We start from the raw sequence: 18,998 nt of genomic DNA, 5'->3' as shown, positions 1-18,998 counted from the left end.
AGCTCACATTTTTTAACACATTCTGTAGTTTTCTGTGTACTTTTAAATCTGCTTCTTAGTCGCATCTTTTCGGGCCTGCTCCTGCCTCTAGTGATGGGGGGTGTTAGTAACACAACTAATATAATTAAATGAGAATACAGTACCTCAAAGTCTTTATTATTTACTATTAATTTCACCATTACAGCAACGGAAAAGATAAATTATCTTCTAAAGCAACATATTTTTCCATTTTCTTCAAGATGTAGAGCTTAATAGGTGACATAAACAATACCTTTATACCTCCATCAATTATAGGAGGAACAAAAGAAATAAAACTTGAAAAACATGATCAACTATAATAAAAATACCATTTACAATGTATACATAAGAAATTTAATTGAGCAAAAGTCAATAATTAACATATTAATTAAGTTTACAGACGACTAAATAACCAGGGTTGTTAAACAGATACAAGCAATAATTCACATTTTTATTTTTACTGTGCCATGTATATTATTCTGAGACTTTTTATTTGAAGTCTTATATATAGGAAAAAATATGATTAAAGTATTTTGTCTTCCAAGGTGGAAATTTTTCTTCGACTCTAAAACAATATGTAACAGGTGGCACCATTAGGGGTCGCTGTCTCTACAGCCTGAGCCTCCATAAAAGGGAAACTGGAAGGATGGTGGCGAAGCATCAATTTCCTGTGTGTCAGACCAGTTTTGTGTTGTTTGTTGTTTGCTGGCTGTGGACTGCAGTGCTGATGGTAGTGATGGTGAGATGAAGCCTCATGAGGCATTGAACCACTTGAGCCAACTGGTTCGAGAAAGGGTTCATTTCTTGAGGCTTCATGTGCACACGACACCACCTACTGGCCAGGTGTATAATCACAACCAGCTGTATCTTAACACATGTGATGCATTGAATTTTTGTCTATTATGGCTCTTGGGAATGACTTCACAAAAGGTGTACATATGTGTACAATAAAATATTGTTTGAACAATAAAATATTGTTTGAATGTATTCTCTGTGTGTAATTATTCCCAAAATAGTAGTGTCATGTGATATGGCATGTTGTGTAATAATGTTTTTCTGTGACTCTAGAAAAATGGCATGAGCTTAATCAGGCAGGGGACAGTGAAAGTGCTTGTGGAACTAGGGAGGGGGTAGTGAATAGGCTAATGCTTGTGTAACTTGGATGATTTCATTCATTTTTTTTAAGAAACAACAATTTCTCCACAGTTTTAGGTTTCAAACGATTTCTCTTTTTTGACACTACTTCTCCAGCCTTTGAAAAGACACGCTCACATGGCACAGATAATGCCGGGGTGCATAAACAAATAAGTGCAAGTTTGTACAGATTGGGGTAGAGTGACCGATGATTATAGTATAGTATATAGTATAGTAATGAAATACCTTGGCTGGGTGAAGCTCCAGTTTCCTCCCTATTCTCATGCAAGGCACGGTAGTGTCTTAGCATGGATGAGGTGTTATTATTGTACCCCAACTCCTTGGTGCACAATAAACACCTCACCTTTACAGAAAATAAGAAACAGTGGAAAAATACAGTTCCTCATAAGCAAACCTAATGCATCTGCAAATGTTCAGTTCACCTTACCTCTCGCTGGCTCCATCCTACTCCTATCCTGTCTTCGTGCTCCTAAATCTCCTATCTATCTATCTCTCTCCTAAACTCTCCAAACACCAAACTAACTGTCTCAAACTAAATAACCACTATCCAAACTCTGCTATCCAAACTATCAAAACTCTGTCCACTCTCTCAACTGACCGCAACTCGCCTACAACAACCCACATTTTGAATGGAGCCTGTGGGGTTTATAAAGCTGTCAAACCGCGCGACAAAATCTGAGCCACTTCCCGAAGCAGTCACGTGGTACAGCCGGGCAGCGAGGCCTCGGACGTCATCGGCTCCTCCCCTAAATGAAGCAAGCCTCGATACGCGCTTTACGGAAACGCCCCCTCCATCACTCGACACACGCCTCGAAGCCTCGGCTCATCACATAACATCACTAGCTGATGGTGTTCAGGTGGTGGCCTTACCTGGGCGTGGTTGTTTGATGCCGCAGGTAGGTTTTATACTTGGTCTCTTTTAATCAGAACTAATTGAATGTTTATATAGTTTTTTATTTGCCAGGGTTGCATCAGATCGGCTACTCCAAGGTTTGAACTGGGAGTGTTGATTTATGCAATGCAGGTAGGCAGTGTTTTAATTTGTTGTAGGTTGATTTGATTAAAATGATTTAATAAGCATTTAACAATTTTTGTGTTTTTGTTTTACAGTTTTTGCACTGCTGTCCTTTTAGCGTTTGGTTTTTCTTTGTTGTTAGTCCGCCCCGTTAGGATTGTTTTTCTTCTTGTAGTATTTGTGAGGGCGGGTTAACAACCTGTCATTTATTTTGTTGGTTTTGTTTAATTGTCTGTTTTGGGCACTTCCCTGAATATTTCTATCCTGTTTATTTTGATCCCCATGTCAGGTTGACAACAAACGGATGAAGTTAGCGGGGAATCCTTTTTATCTATGCAACAATAAATAACAATAATTAACTTAATTCTGGTTGTTGTTTATTGCGCTTTGGCTTGGCTATAACAAATAAAATAAAACTCATTCTTATAATCACATTATCAACAATTTGTACATCGAGTAAAACTCTTAGCATGCTATAGGTAAATGTTATATAGTTTGGCTAAGAATAATTATTGCACTGTCAATACATGATAGATAATAGATAGACACAATAACCCCTTCATGAGCTCAAACTATTACCAACTATTTTACCTGTCATTGAAAGTATTCTTAAAAGATTGTCTGTTAGTCTGCAGCTCATGTGACCAAATCAGCTGAAAAGATGAAAAGTTAAAACACTCAACTGTTGAAACTTGAGATGAGTTAAAAATGTTATGTTTTAACAATTTAACAACTTCTACCTTATTAGAGGTTGTACACTACCTGTACTTAAAGTCTCTGAAAATATTTCTTAAAAATATAGACAGTATTTTTCAGCAAAATTGAGCTGACTGTGCAGGAATGACCCGAGGTAATTAAAATTTACCACAGTTTCAACAGGTTAGTCCTTCGAGTGAAACTGGAATCACTTTCAGGTCTTGCTTATGTCATTTAATTAACTCTACTTCCTAAAGGAATGAAAAGGGAAAAGGGAATTTATCTTTCACGGTTCCAGTAATGCTAGGATTAAGAATAAATAATAAAGACTTTGTGGTATTCTGATTTGGTAATGTAATTATATTAGTTGTATCAACCACCCCCACGCCCCCCCCCCCCCAACACTAGAGGCAGCAGCAGGCTCGAAAAGACAAAAGTAAGGAGCAGATTTAAAAGTACACAGAAAACTTCAGAATGTGTTAAAAACTGTGAGCTGCGCTGAAGTAAATAAAAGAGAGAAGTTCAAATACATGCTGAGAGTGAAAATACTTCCTAAAGATGAAGATGTATCACAGATTTCAAAAGAAAATAAAAACGGGACACCGCGGATAATATAGGAAATAGCGCCCCCTTCACTTTCGGAGTGCAATGGTCCCATTTCCAAAAGAAGTTTGAGACTGTGTGGTCCGTCCCCGCCCCTTTTCTGTTTCCTGCAGCAAGGTCCTTCTCTCCAAGTTATCATAAAAGTTAGATGTAGTCCTCAGCGTCTGTGAAAGCGAAGCACTGCTGAATTTACATGTTGTCATATCTGAAGATCTATGCAGTGGAATTGTATTACTGACAATTAGAGAGACATCCGCTGCCACTGCGCATATATTGAAGCTTCGCGTTAAATTAAAGAGGGACTCAATGGGTGACACACGCAGGGGCGCTGTATCCACCTTATTTCTGGGAGGCTTACTGGGGAAATGATTATGGATTTTATGTCCGGCCATAATCGTTTCCATAATTATAAGACCCATAATAGTTTCTCCAGTATTTTTTTTGCAATTTCTAGGGTTTTTGGCTGATCTATATTCATGAGAGAAGTTACATCTCTCTTTTTGGTTAGCGTACAATATTTTGTAAAACTTGTTTACGACACGCCGTCTGCTATCAGAGAGCTGCTCACTACAGAGGATCGTAATTATGAGTTTAATTACAAGAACACAGCGTTAAGTTTTGTAACGGAATGACCGTGAATTAACAGCACTGCTATCAGCTCAATTCTCTGAAAAACTGACAGTAATAAAGAAGAGAAAAGCAGGGAAGTTCTGAGCTGCAGATTGTACCGACAGTAGAAAACAGCAGTTCTACATATTATTAGCTTGGTGTGATGCGAATTTGATTTTTCATTTGAATTTAAAAAAATAATAAAGTTCAATAAGTGGCTGCAACATCATTATGTTTGGGCCAGCACAAAATTTCTACAAGACAAAATAAAATATCTGGGTTTATTTAGTCCATCAGAACCAAACCCTCCTGCCTGGAGCGCTTGACGGTGACGGTGTTCAGCAGAAGTTAGTAGATGACAAGAACAACTGTGGCACTTACTATCCTGCTAAGAAAAATGATAAAATCAGGTTTTCAAAAAATAGAGTGAGAGAGAGAAAAAGGTAAAAGTCAACTTATCACCCACTTTTTATCCGAGGTGGGTAGACTGTGTGAGATTATCAACCATTCATCATAATTAACTTAAATTATGATGTTTGCCTCTATTTCACTAGCACTTATTGAATTAAGGAAAAAAAAATACCAAGATATTCATATATTTAAACTGTACCTTGGACCTTTTACCACATTTAACAACAGATGAGTCAGTCAGCAGCAGCTCTAACCCACGTCCCTCCTGACCTGCCTCTCCTAAGTGAAATTAAAGCTGCAGTGTGTAACTTCATTTTTTTTTTTTCCACATATTTATTAAAACTGTCATTATGTTCTGACAGTATGGCATGAGAGATAATCTGTAAAAAAATCTATTTCTTCTGCTTTCTCAAAGTGCTAGAAACAACCAGTCAGTTGTCAGGAGAGTTTTAGTGCTGTCAATCACAATCTCATGTGCTGCTCATCCTCCTCCCCATCGCTCTGTGCTGTGCTGTAGCACTATTGATCAGTCTAGTTAGCATAGATAATCATTCTTTTTGTAATGATAAGTTGTTTTTCCACCATTAGCACATTTAGCAGTGAAGTGAATCAGGTTGATTAACAGCACTAAGATCCTCCTACTGGTTCTGATTGGTTGTTTTGGTCAGAATGTTGCATTACTTTAGCCAGTAATAGTACTCAGGGAGCAGGTGGAGGAGATTGATGGTTATCACAGATTATCTGTCTCATAACAAACTGTCACGACATGGTGACAGCTAGGTCTGTCATGATAACAAATTTTGCTGAGCGATTAATTGACTCAAAATTTATTGCGATAAACCACATATGTCAGAGTCAAGGCCCGCGGGCCACATCCGGCCCGCGAGAAGATTTTCTACGGCCCCTGGGATGATCTTGAGTTATTATTAGAACCGGCCCGCAGCAAGCCGGCACCCCGTCTGAAAAAATCCCCCCGGTCCGCTTACGAAGGCTTGGGCCGGTCCGCTGCACTAGACCAAATGCGTCATTTAAAAAAATCTCAATGAACATTCGATCAGTCCGGCCCTCGGCTTGTAGCTAAATTTTTTATTTGGCCCTCCGTCCATTTGACTTTGACACCCCTGCGATAAACGATAATATTGTTTGAAGACCTTTGTACACTGATTTAATGGAAATGACATAATAATACACGTGATTTCCTACCAAATATAGATACACTTTATTTTCCAAAGAACATTTAACACTGGAACTGATAAAATAAACTAAACAAAAAACAAAAATAAAATGGATTCTCAGTCTCCATTAACAAAAATGTACTTGAATTAAAACACCAAAGTGGAAATAAATACTGGATTCAACCAAAAGAGTTCAGATTATGAAGTCTGTACACCATATTGTCCTTCAGTAATCATTAGATAGAGAAGATGGAACATCGACTACCTGATGCAATAGTTCACACTACACGTTAGTTCACACCTACATTTTCCCCTTAAGACAATCTTAGAACTTTGGGCGTTCCAAGATTGTTGCTTCCGATTTTGTTACCGATAATCCAGGCAGCCAATCAGAAAGTGCGGATTCTCCTCCGTGCTTTCTGAGGGGAAATTATGGAGGGGAATCCCAAATGAGTTAACTGAACTTGTAGCCATTATTTTGTGCCCATTGTTGGACACCACACGGCATGATCGAACCGGATCGAACCGTTCTACCTAGGATTTCTGTCGGCTAATGTGTGATCGCTCAGGTTTTGAAAATGGGCCGACAATCGACCGACAGCTCTAAGATGGTGTATTGTGAACTGGACATTACACTGAGGAAATGAGGAAGGGAGGGTCAGTGGAGAGCAGCCGAGTTGAACCTTTTTTAATTCAGTGTCATCAACAGAAAGAGAAAAAAGGCTAAAAGACACAATGAAGCCAATAATTAAAATGACATTGATAGTTTTAATTTATCATACGATTAATTGATTTATTGCGACAGATTATCTGCATTGACCCAAAAATTTGGATATAATGTGCATATCTGTCGATGAATCTGAGACAGCACAGATGATCTGAGGAAAATAAATCCAAGATAATAGCGAAAGCAGCATAGATAATGTAGTAAAGCACAGCCACTTGGATCTACTCAAACGAGTATACTATGTGGATATATATACACATAAAGCAGTGTGTAGAGCTTATTGTACATTTTGTGTTTGAAAGATCAAAGCGATATATTTTAGTATGTAGCTTTTTACCAACAGTCATTGAGTCTTGGGTTTCAAAATCAGTTGGAATTCTTGACAAACTTTGTATTGTCTGATGATAAACTATAACTGATACATACAAACAAAATAAAAATTTTTAGAACTCTTTTAAACATCAACTTAAAAAGCTTACCGAAATCCTAGATTGCTGATGAAGAGGCTGCCTAGACTGGACAGGCTTTTTTTGGCTGAATCTTCCAAGTTGTTTGAACCTTCATCATTAACCATCAGGCACAAGATGAGACCTGCCTTTACATCATCAACAAACTTTGCAAGGCGACAACTTTCCATCTTCCCCTGGTATGTGTCAAACCTGCAACAGTAAGATTGTGAAAACAGTCTAATAAGATGATAACAATAATAGTAATAAGAGTAAAAAATGATCTAAATCAGGGGTCTCAGACTCGCGGTCCGCGGGCCAACTGCGGCCCTCGGGACGATAGTTTGTGGCCCCCACCTTAATATGAAAGTTTAATGTTAGTGTGGCCCGCGAGCAGTGATGTCAGTAACGCGTTAATTTGTAATGCGTTACTGACATCAGACCACTTTTTTCCGTAACCAGTAATCTAACGCGTTGCTATTTCAAATCCAGTAGTCAGACTACAGTTACTTCTCAAAATCATTTTTGTGTTACTATCTTCTTTTGTAATTTAATCGTATTTCCTCTACTCGTCTTGTCGAGTGACCGACGTCTCTATGCGACAGAAATCTAAACAATGGGGGGAGATGCGCATTTTGTCGGTGGAAAAACTGGAACTATTTTGAGTTTCTGTCGCCAAGTCCGATTATTATAAGCGGCTTTGGGCTTCATTTTTTTTAAAAGTCGCTTGCAGATTTAATGAGTGGCGGGTTGCGCCTTTTTGGGCTCGTTTTTGAACGTGAAGTTGCTCATTTGGGTTTGGAAATAATCAGAGACTCATAATAAATCCCAGAATTTGTCCGTCATTAAGGTAGTTTTACTCAGTCTCTCCCTGTCCATCATTTCCCGGATGATCCGTCCCGCTGTGTCTTTGTTAATGTCAAGTTACTGTATTACCTCTGAATGACGTCGAGCTTCGCGTTGCGCTCCAGAAAACTGCAAACATCGAGACTAATATGAACAGCGCAATAAACGTGAAAACAGCCACGAATGAACGTGTCCGTAGTTTCCAATAATTATAATGGCAACTTAATTCTAATTATTAATACTAAGATAAGTGTCGCAAATCTGTGCAGCCATCTGAGCTGTGGAGCTGCAGGAGGAGCTCTGTGCGCTGTGACACCAAATGCAGGGCCGTAACGCAGAACCTGAAGGCTGGGGGGGAGGGGATGGGGGGGCTTTAAAATCCTTCTTAGAGTTTTCCAGACAACAGTGGACCACACAAACTACTCAAGTTTTTTATTTTTCTACAATCTCCTCTTCAGTTCAACCTTATCAGTGGAGACACATTGTTGATGTTACCATTATAAAATAGCTGACAAAAAAGTATTGGCAAAGCTCAATGTGATTTTCACAGGAGGCAGAGCGTTGTTGTTGTTAGCACCTGCTGAAAGTAACTAAAAAGTTACTTTTAGTGTAACTTAGTTACTTTCCAAATCAAGTAGTCAGTAATATAACTAAGTTACTTTTTCAAGGAGTAATCAGTAGTCCGATTAAAGTTACTTTTTCAAAGTAACTATACCAACACTGCCCACGAGTTTGATATGATTGGCACTTTTCAGTGTTGTGTGCGGAGCTGACCTAACTTACCAATCACAGTGCTTCAAATGGAGCTCATTGACCCGCAGTGCCTCTCTGAACTCAAAGCCAAGTTCAGGGAGGTGAGTGGAAAAGCAGACAAGCTTGGGCAATTTTTGAGAGAATTGCCACCCAGCTTCCCTGAGCTTTCCCGAATGTTCAAGCGGACCATGTGTCTTTTTGGGAGCACATACTTGTGCGAAAAGCTCTTCTCTACCTTGAACTTCAATAAGTCCAAGTACAGGTCCAGACTTACTGACGAGCATCTTCAAGCTCTACTTAGGGTCTCAACTGCGTCCTCCCTTAAGCCAAATGTGGCTCGGCTATGCGAGAGGAAGCGCTGCCAGACCTCTAGCAGTATGAAGTAGGCAGAAGAAACAGTTTATAAACTGTTATATTACATACTACTGTACATACTGTTACATAACAGTTTATGTTCAATGTTCCATTCATGTTCAGAAAGTTAAAGGTTAAAGAACTGTTAATACAGCCATTTGAATCTGAATTATAATAATTACATTTATCTAGTCTTCTATAGCTGCTGTGTTATTATTATTATTTTATTTATTTATTACTGATTAATTTTTTTTTTCTTATGAATTGTTAATTTATTTATTTTTTCATCTTATTTTGTGTTTAAAAAATAAAAATAAAGACATTTGATAACATTGGAATGTTTTTGTAAGAGCTTTTCTTGTGGAAAACCCGATGCGGCCCAGCCTCACCCAGACTCTACCTCCATCGGCCCCCAGGGAAATTGAGTTTGAGACCCCTGATCTAAATTGTTCCATAAGTGTAGTCAGTGAAATGCGTCTGTCAAATGATCAAATAAAACAAAAGACCATTTTTGTGTGGCTATTTCACAAATTCCCCAGGTTGGAAGAAAATATGCAACACCCCTTCACCTCATTATAAGATAACATAGTAAGAATAACGGGACATAAATTGTAGTGCAATCCCAGACATATAACTGCAAAACGTAATTATATGAATTACATGCTGCTCTCCAAATGAGAGAAAGAAGATACAACACATACAACAAGATTTCCAATCTGAACTGGCTATTGTCATTTCTATTCTTGCCTTTAGGCAATAAATGTGACAGACTTTGGGATTTGCCCTCCGTATAGATACGCTGTCTTTGCCATTGACTAGCAGATGCACTTTATTCATCTGCTGAGTAAAGAGCAGGAAAAACAAATGTACCTTCTTGGTGAACATCAATACAAACAGGAAGCAAACTAATAACAGGAGAGAAACTAAAGAGGACATAAAAAAAACCCAAGAAAGGGTAATACTAATTAAAGAAAAGTAGATGGAAATGAACGAAGAACAAAAAGCAAGAATTAACTAAAAAACTAAACTAAGTACAGAGGAATAACCTTATGTGGTGTCAAATCTGATATGTGTGTATGAGATCTGTCCAGGCTCGTGCAGAAAAACCGAGCATAAAAAGGCCTGAAGAGATTGTTGCAGCTTTGTAGGTTGATTAATGCTGTTTATCAAATGTGTATTCCCTTATTTACTTGATATGTAGTCCCTCTATTGATAAAGAGAAAGGAAAAGTTATAATGATGAACTAAAATCAAATAATCTATGGTTGTTAAAATGTAATGAATTGAGGTTTTACACAGGAGGAGAAATAACCCTTTGCAGCGACAGGAAGTGGTTAGAAGTCAGAGCGTGTGCGCTCTGACTCCCTGTCAGTTGCAACAGGGAGCAGCAACAGGAAGTCAGCGAAGGTGCTTGCTGCCGCTGATTCTCCAGTTTTTAAATAGAAACGAAATGTCATTTGTCAAGGAAAAGTCTAAGTCAAGAAGATGCTGGAGATTTTAGTTAACAATAAACAAAGTTATCTTTAAAATGAATCCCTTAAGTAGAAATACATACTCAACAGTAAACTTAAAGGTTGAAAGGTGAAATGTTAGTTGCTTGTAGTAAACATTTACTCTTATATTAAAACTGTAACTTGGATGTCAAGTAATTAGAATCATGGATTATTCTTAGTTTCTTTTTAGAAGACTTGTAGTAAGCTCACCTTAAGATACAACTGATGAATTATGGATATTATAACATTATAAGTTTTACTCTGAGCATGAAATAGAAAGGTGCAGCTGCCTGATAAAGATCAGAGGAAGGGCGTGAGGTGTGAATGGAGCAGATCTCGGGTTGCAGGTGTCACAAGTGCATTAGTTCAACCGCCCACGTGGAAAAAGAGACACGTGGAGAGTTGGGGCCTGGATGGGACCATGGGTTGCGTGCGCAGAGGTTCCTTGTCTTGGTACACTCCCATGGAGAGAGAGAAAAGAAAGGTATAAAGCCACGAGTCTGAAGAAACACGAGGTTCTTCGTCTCCGGAGCTGAGGCTCAACACAAGAGCGGCAAGAAGACCAGCAGAGGATTACGCCGATGGAACCAAGGAAAGCGAGACTCACCTCACTCTGGATTAACAAGGCGAAGATCCACCGACCCACTGCCTTGGTTCCTCATTGGATTTCCCTACTCTGCACTCAACCCAGCGATCTCAAAATACATCGCACAGACTTGGGGAATTGAACAAAAGTCACAGGATCGATCAAGAGCTGTTCGGTTGGATATAACATACAGTTCACCTTATTTCATTTCCGAGGAAGGATTTACTTTTTTAAAGATAAAGATTCCGATCAAGAGCTGTTCAGTTGGATATAACAGACAGTTCATTTTGTTTCATTTCCAAAAAGGATTAATTTTTCACGGTCACAAGTGGAAGGATTCTAACCAAGGACTTCTGTTGCCGAGATCCAATTCCATCTGGGTAGGAGTATGAGTTTGCCGCACCCTAAAGCCTTATTTTATAGATGACAGTATAGGGAGATTAATTAGAGAAAGGTTAAATTGATCTAAATTTTATTGATTTTCTTTGTATGTTAATCTCAAGTGAATTCTGTATGCCTGTCATTTACCCTGCTAAAGCTTGCTTAATAAACGCATATAATATAAAATTCTAATCAGGTTGTGGACCTTGAAATTAATTGAGTCATTTGAATCAAAGTTCTTCTATTTATAGTAAAACCAGTATACACGATTCTAGTAATGTGGTGGCTTCAGACTTTCCTTTGGTGAGTTTAAGATAATGGCCTTGGGACTTGATTTTTTTCCTAGTCACTAAAGATTATCCAGCCGTTAACAAGTACTCGTTACATTTTAGAAAGAATACTGCCGTTAACAGAAGTGGTTATTGAAACTATGCAGTTGTGAGGGCTACTCGGCTGACCGTTTCCTAACTGAAGAAGGCCATAACTTCTGGACGAAGGTAGTGAGAGCTGGACGAATTTCTTTCGCCACCAGTTTAAACAGATTATCTCAAAGATCTGGTTCAGGGTAAGACCCTGGTCTTAAGAGATTTTCCGGACCTGTTAGACAGAGAACTGGTCAGTAGTCAGCCCCGAGGAGTTGAGAGGAGAGGGCGAGGCTGGCTATTGCGTAGTAACAAACAGTGGCAAGGACCTTCAAGCAATAATGAATATCTGGGACTGAATGACAAGAACAAACAGACTGTTTTCAAATAAAAGGTAAGATAATATTGTTGAAGTTTCATTGGTTTGTTGAGAATACATCTGGTAAGAACTATGTCTTACAGACCTTAATAGAATACTATTAAATTGTTTGTAAGGAACTTATCAGTTATTAATGTTTTTAATTAGATCTTATTTTATGTATTTATTTCTTCAATATTATTTTTATGTCAGTGTTAATGGCATGAGGCTTTTAAGTGACTCCATGACACTTTCAATTTGACTGATTAGGATTTGATTAAGAGCCAGATTTATTCTTTATAGATTAATAGTTTTGCTGTACAGAAATTACAAATAAATAGACAGAATTAAATTACAATATCATTCATGTTTCTGTCCCATCCTTTTAATCAAGCCCTAGATTAAAAGGATCTAAGGCTTCACGCATAAAACAGTGTGCAGTTTTCACACTAAAACATGGCAAGTTTAGAAATGTGCGGCGCACAAAAACTCCAGATGCATAAAGCCGTGCGCACGCACGTAGCTGCACACATTTCCTTTATGAATCCCAATTTGTGGAAAATGGAGCACAGCTGCTGGTCCGCCTTGTCACCACATATGTAAATTAGTAAAATACCCGGAAGTCTGCCACCACATGAAGCAGTAACCATGGCAGCATCCTTGTTTGTAGCAGTACAAGTATTTAGAATGATAGCAATTATATATTTTATTTATAAGGTTCTTCAAGGGAACATGAGGTCACCTCCCAAAAATGAAAAATAATACATTTTAAAGAAAAAAAATCCACATACAACAAATAAGTAAGAGATTGTGCAAATGCCTGTTTTAACATCAGATCTTTCAGCCAGCGAGTCAGAGAGCCCTTTGAGTGGAAATGTGGACATTTATTCTAAATAGTGGAATAATGTGCAGAAGTTGTACATTTACAAAATAAAAATGCTTGACTGAAGGATGACTGCAGCTGGACCGGTACTGGTACCGGTACCGCACGGCTCCTTCTTTAAGTTTTGGTCAGAGCTTCAGGATGATCAGTCTGGATTAATGTATAGCAGCAGATCAATATGATCTCTGTACACACACTCCCTCTGAATCCTTCCATTGGCGATGTTCTCTATCAGAGCCAAAGCGCTCCACAATTACACGGTTCACCTTTGTGCAGCTACTTATATTCATGTGATTGAATACACACCTTAATCACTTTAAAAATAATCAAACCTGACCCTGTTTGGAGTTAATCTGCTGATCCAACCCCGTTTTCTTGTTTAGTCAGAATGAAATTACCCCATAGATCCATTTCATGCGCTTTGGCGCACAGACCAAGGCATTTTGTCTCATAAAGTTACATCTTTATGAGACAAAAACTGAGGAAAAGTACTATTTACACTGGAGCCAGGTTTTCACATCCTTTTAATTTTATATAATTATATAATATATAATTTAAGATGACTGTCCATTGCATTTTTCTTACACAACTTCAAAAATGATTTCTATTGATATTGCTTTCTTGTTCTTTGGAAACTAATAATTCAGTAATGTGTTTTTCTTTTAAGAATTTTTGAGAAATATAGAAGCTACAATACAAATCAAGACAGCAAAAATAATGATAGTAATATTAATCATAAAATAATATTCAGTGCAAGTTGCCTACATCTTCTTTGATGGGGGACAGTCATAGACTGGATAATGGATTAGGGGTCGCTGGCCCATAAAGGTAGAGAAACACTGGATGTGTTGTGGTGGCACAGGGGTTAAGTACAACCCACATAAGGAGGCCTTAGTCCTCGACGTGGACGTGGCCGTCGCAGGTTCGATTCCCGGCCTGGCGACCTTTGCTGCACGTCTTCCCCCTTCTCTCATTACCCACTATCAATTAACTATCAAATAAAGGCCATTAGAGCCAATAAAACCTTTAAAAAAAAAGGTAGAGAAACACAAACTAATGCAGCAGCAATTTACGTGGTGATGTCATCTTGGTTGTCTTTTGAGAAATCAAGTATTTGGACTCCAACCTACAGAACCTTGTCCTTCTCGCTACCCAGGCCCAGCTGAAGTTGTGACTGAAATGCTTTCAATAACTTTTGGTGTATAGGCTAGCCCATTTATGGAATACCAAGAGGTTTCCCCAGCTGGGGGAAGGAGAAAAAGGGGAATGGTGACTGTGACAAAGTGGTTCAGTGCATGTTCACCATTTGTCCCTTATTATTATTTTGATACATTTATTTTTGTACTGGGTTATAATGCTTAAATTTAAACATTAGTGCAACCTTGCTTCATTTACTATCCCGGGTTTGTTTGTGTTGATATTGTGTTGCGTTTTCCATCTATTTATATGTTTAGTTTAAAGCTACCACTTTTGAATTATTGGTTGAACTTGTTTATTTTGTTTCATAGTATATTCTTGGTATTTGTTTCTTTTTACTTACCATTCTCCCTTGTAGCTTTGCAGCAGGTCAGGAGTGTGGGAGTGGCCGGCCCAGTGTCTCCTGTTGAATGGCTGAATGATGTCACTGATTACCTCACTGGGATCTACCAATTAGAGGGTTTTCTAGTATTGCTTTGTTTGTTTTTCTTTAAAGTAACTTTTGAGTTATCTTGTTTTACAGGGTTTATTTTGTACATTATTTCATTATGTTGAGTTTGTAAATTAGATTATTATTATTCTTGTTTCTGTTTAGACTTTGTCTTTGTTTCATTTTTACCTGTTTATTTGTGGTTTGGTCCACTTATGTGCAGCTGTGTTGCCAATAAAAAACGGTGTTTGTGGAAGCTCAGGGAGGAGCAGATGGATGTCAAAGGAGAAAAATAAAATAAAATTCCTCAGAAAATGCTGGAACCTGGTGATTTATGCAGTTTGTTTCGCTCACTTTGAAGACCCTAGACCACACTATCTTACAGTGACAAGACCCATTACCAGCAGATTTTTCAGGAATTTCCCCCATCTTTCCAAATTTGTGTGTCAAAGCAGCATGTTTCAGGCACATCCACATCAGGAGAGCACTGACAGTACTAAGTCAGATGCTTGGTGTTAGATGGCTGTCAATCTCATGCACAAACATGCCACATTCCTGATGCTTTAGTTAGGTATTTGTCTCAAAACACATACCTCCAGTGCCCACAAAGACACTCCCAGTGAGTGTTCTATAAAAGACATGCCTAGTCAACAGGCTACAGTGACAAGCATCAAAAAGAGCAGTTGAGCCCAGGCCAGTAAAACTAAGTGCTACTGGTTAGATGTTTATTTTTTACCTGTATGAGAGGTATTTTAGGGAGGTAGAAATTGAAGACAAGTAATCTGTATGTGGGTAGGACAGCACTGAAGCTCTGTGATTATGCATCATTTATCTAAATGTATGATAAAAATGTGCAAATAGACTGAAAGATTGCTATTAACCTCTGAACTACATTAGCAATAATAAGTCTTTGACATGAGCACAGACAACTTGTCATGGTGATGAACAAGATTGTGTCTATCTCCATATCACAAAAGAAGTTTTGTACATTAAACAGAAATTGGTTTATAACAAGAAACAGACAATAGTAAACAACCATCCATTGTTGTAAAATTGTAATTCACTATTGACCTGGAGACTGGAAAAGAAAACTAAACCTGAAAACTAAAACAATTAAACTAAACAGTTGTTTCCTTCTGCTGCTCATTTACATAAAATACAAATAGGTATCCAAAGACACAAAATGGTAACAATTTTCAGCTGTGGTGCTGAAAATACAACTTTCTCAAAGATTAAACTCTTTGTTAAAGCGTTATTCCTTTCAAGACAAAGTTTTAAATATGTTCTAATAAAAAATAGAACAATGTGCATTGGATCCAGGGTTGTTTGATTTTGTTTGGGGTTTTGGTATTTGTTTCTATTTTCACTTCATTTTCTTCTTAGTGACTCCAGTTATATTTATTTCTCGTGTTTAGTCTTTTCTTAGTTAAGTTCATTTATGTTTCTTTGTCTAGTTATTTTGTTAGATTAAATTCCTAGTCCCTCATTGGTTCTCTATGAATTCTTTTGTAGGTTTAATTGTTTTCAACATTTTTCATTATTCAATGTACATCTCCACTGTTCTGCATTTGGGTCCTCCATCAACCTTCAAACCCGTCATGACAGTAAGTGTCCTCCACTTAAAGTCAAATTATTAACATTGAATGACTAAAGAATTCAAACAAATATTTTTTGTTTAAGCAAAAGAGGGAAAGTTCAGGCTGCTAGTGATATATTTGCCCTCAAGCTCCAAGTGAGATCATCCTGAATGAAGTTAAAACAACTCTTCACTGATTAAGACGTGAATGGAACTGAATGTAGCCTCACCTGTCACTATGCAGTACATCTCCAGTAGTAGGATCAATTACATGGAGAATGATGCCTCGGTTCCCCCAGCTTCTGTGGAAGCGGTAACCTTTTTGGTTGCTCTTTTCAGGATGGAGGGTTTTGTTGAGGAAAGTCCAAGCCAGCTTCTTTTCACCGAAAATCTCTAGTGTTCCACCTTGTCCCACACCAATGTACTTCTTCCCAAAGTAGCTGTGTTCTTCATCGTCGTCATCCAATCTAATTAGTTTGTAGAATGACATAAAAGTAGTTAAATCCCTATTACATGGGTAAAAAAGCCTTCATATGTAGATCAAGCACATGAATCACAAGAAGATCCATAACCCAATAAAATAAGAAGGAAGAGCTACATATATAATCCTCTTTCCAAATTTTTGTTTTTCCATTTTTGATACTCTGGCTGGGTTGACATGATGGCTTCCAGCTCACCCATCTTATTTGTGACATATTTGACATTTTAAATTATGGCTGGAGAAAGACGCAGTTCTCAGGACCCGAAATCAGAACCACCTCAAAAAGATGGGTTAAGACTTTATTAAACATATGTACTTTAGTGGCATTATAGATGCAGTGGCATCTTTACAAATGTCACTGAATGGCTTTGATCCAGAGTGTGGGAATATCTCTAGAACGCAAGACCAGGATGGTGATTTTAGAGAAAAGCAGTTTGCCAGATATTACAGTAGGTGAAGGTAAAATCAACATAGGAATATCCTTGCCTGTACCAATTCAGTGAACAGAAAATCCACCATGCTTGTCAAATCCAGTCTTGGTTCTTTAGTCAACTTTCTCGCAGTGGACAGTGGGCCAGAAATTTTACTCAAGAGTAGAAATACTAAATACTCAGGTTACTCAATTTATACTACTCAAATACTCAAACTCCATTTCCTAACATGCTTGTATATTCTGAATAATCTGTATAATCTGTGCATATAGCTCCCATATTTATTTTTATATTTGGTCTTGTACACCTGTAAATAAATATGTATATCCTGTATAGCACTTCTGGAAAGATGCAAACTACATTTGGTTGCTTGTACTTGTGACAGTGCAACGACAATAAAGTTGAATTCTATTCTATTCTAAAAGTAAACAATATACGTGTTGATGTAAAACTACTCACAAAAACTTTTCTCCAAAAATCAAATACCCATCTCTGGTTACATAAAAAATTGGGAATTAAATGAAATAGCATTTGTCCAATGCTGCCATATGGCTTGATAGGAACACCCACCCAAATCCCAGTTAAAACGTGATTAGTAAAATGCAATAACATTTTTTGAAATGACCAGTGCACACAAAAAAATTCACATTTATAAATAAAACAAGTGATTTAAATCTAAGAAATTAATATATTTTTAAAAAAATAAATGCTTTCTATTCACATTTATAAATGTGAATAGAAATTGTATTCTATTCACATAGAATGTGAATAAATCTATACATTTCCTCTTGTCTCTTCTTCATATTTCCTGTCTACCACTTACTACCGAAGCCTCAAAAATTCAGACAAAAGCAATCAATCAAATAGTTTGCTAAAAGCACAATGTTCCACCAAATCAGCTGAACACCAAATCAGCATTTATTTATACTGAAGTATAAATAAATGTGATGGCTAGGTGGCTACGTCTTCTGTATTATTGTCTCCTCTTTTCCTATTCTGAACCTTCAGCCATGCACTACTGAAAACACCTACAATATTTTTAAAATGTTAAATGAATTCTCATTGATGCAGTTAAGGATGTGCGTCTTCTCACTCATGTCTTTATTTTTGGCACAGGTGATGAGAGCAAGGTGGCCTGGGTGTGCGGTGAGTCAACATGGTCTCTAGGCAACCATGACAGCAGCAGGCAGCACAAATCTGTGGCGGGACAGGAAGTGTTGCAAAGCTCCTGCCACAACAATTTTGCTGGGTTTAGTATTTCCAGTGTTTTCTCATGGGATTTGCAACATCCTTGTACACATGTTGCAAGTCCTATGGGATATATCTTGGAATGTGAATAATCCACATGGTATTGTGCCTTTGATGGCTAGACCGTCCATTTGTTGCCTATGCTGCCTTAACTTCATACTTCACTGTCCTAGAGCAGACTGGATTTGTTTTAATGGGATCCAGAATTCCTGCACCACCAATTCTTTACATGTGGGTGGCATGCATGCATGTCCATAGTTAACTTTCATGAACAGCCACTTTATAGTGAGTTTGATCTTCTTTCCTATGGCTGCCACCCCAAGATGCCTAAGATAAGGACCTAGTGTGGTTGGCAGTTTGTTTTTCATTTCAATGCCGCCATTGCCGAGCTTAATCTCCCTGGCTTAGACTGCAATTGACATAACACTTTTCAATCAGTATCCCAACCACTGGGCTTAGCAGATTTTCTGGGAGAAACCTTGTAAAACCCCAGAGTAAAAAAAAAAAATTAAAAGATGGATCAATGCCTGGATGGACGAATTGTAATGATTAAATCAAAGATTTATGCACAACGCTGGTTCCAAAACAATAAATCTGTGCTGTGTCTTTGAGCAAGGTTTCTTTTTAAAGCAGTAATTTGTTTGCCCTGAGATATAAATTTTCATACACAGCCTGGTGTCAATTGCAAATTTATTGACGGAATCTGACCTGGTGTTGTGTTTTTATTGTTGATTCTATGTTGCATTGTGTTTTTGTGTTTGATTT

At 37.8% G+C, this 18,998-nt stretch overlaps 1 protein-coding gene across 2 annotated transcripts in view; it reads right to left on the bottom strand.

Moving 5' to 3' along the window:
* LOC122821204 (cell migration inducing hyaluronidase 1) overlaps positions 1-18,998 on the bottom strand; it is a 153,887-nt gene that overhangs the window by 110,579 nt on the left and 24,310 nt on the right. For both annotated transcript variants that reach the window (XM_044098968.1, XM_044098969.1), the window contains exons 5-6: positions 16,304-16,540; positions 6,889-7,068 (exon numbers count right to left, since the gene is read on the bottom strand). In XM_044098968.1, coding sequence (XP_043954903.1) covers positions 6,889-7,068; positions 16,304-16,540 — 417 coding nt within the window. The remainder of the gene's footprint in view (positions 1-6,888; positions 7,069-16,303; positions 16,541-18,998) is intronic.

This window comes from Gambusia affinis, linkage group LG02 (assembly GCF_019740435.1).
Source record: "Gambusia affinis linkage group LG02, SWU_Gaff_1.0, whole genome shotgun sequence".
NCBI classification, from domain to species: Eukaryota; Metazoa; Chordata; class Actinopteri; order Cyprinodontiformes; family Poeciliidae; genus Gambusia; species Gambusia affinis.
Note: the sequence above shows the minus strand (reverse complement) of the source record. Positions and strands in the feature narration are given on the sequence as shown.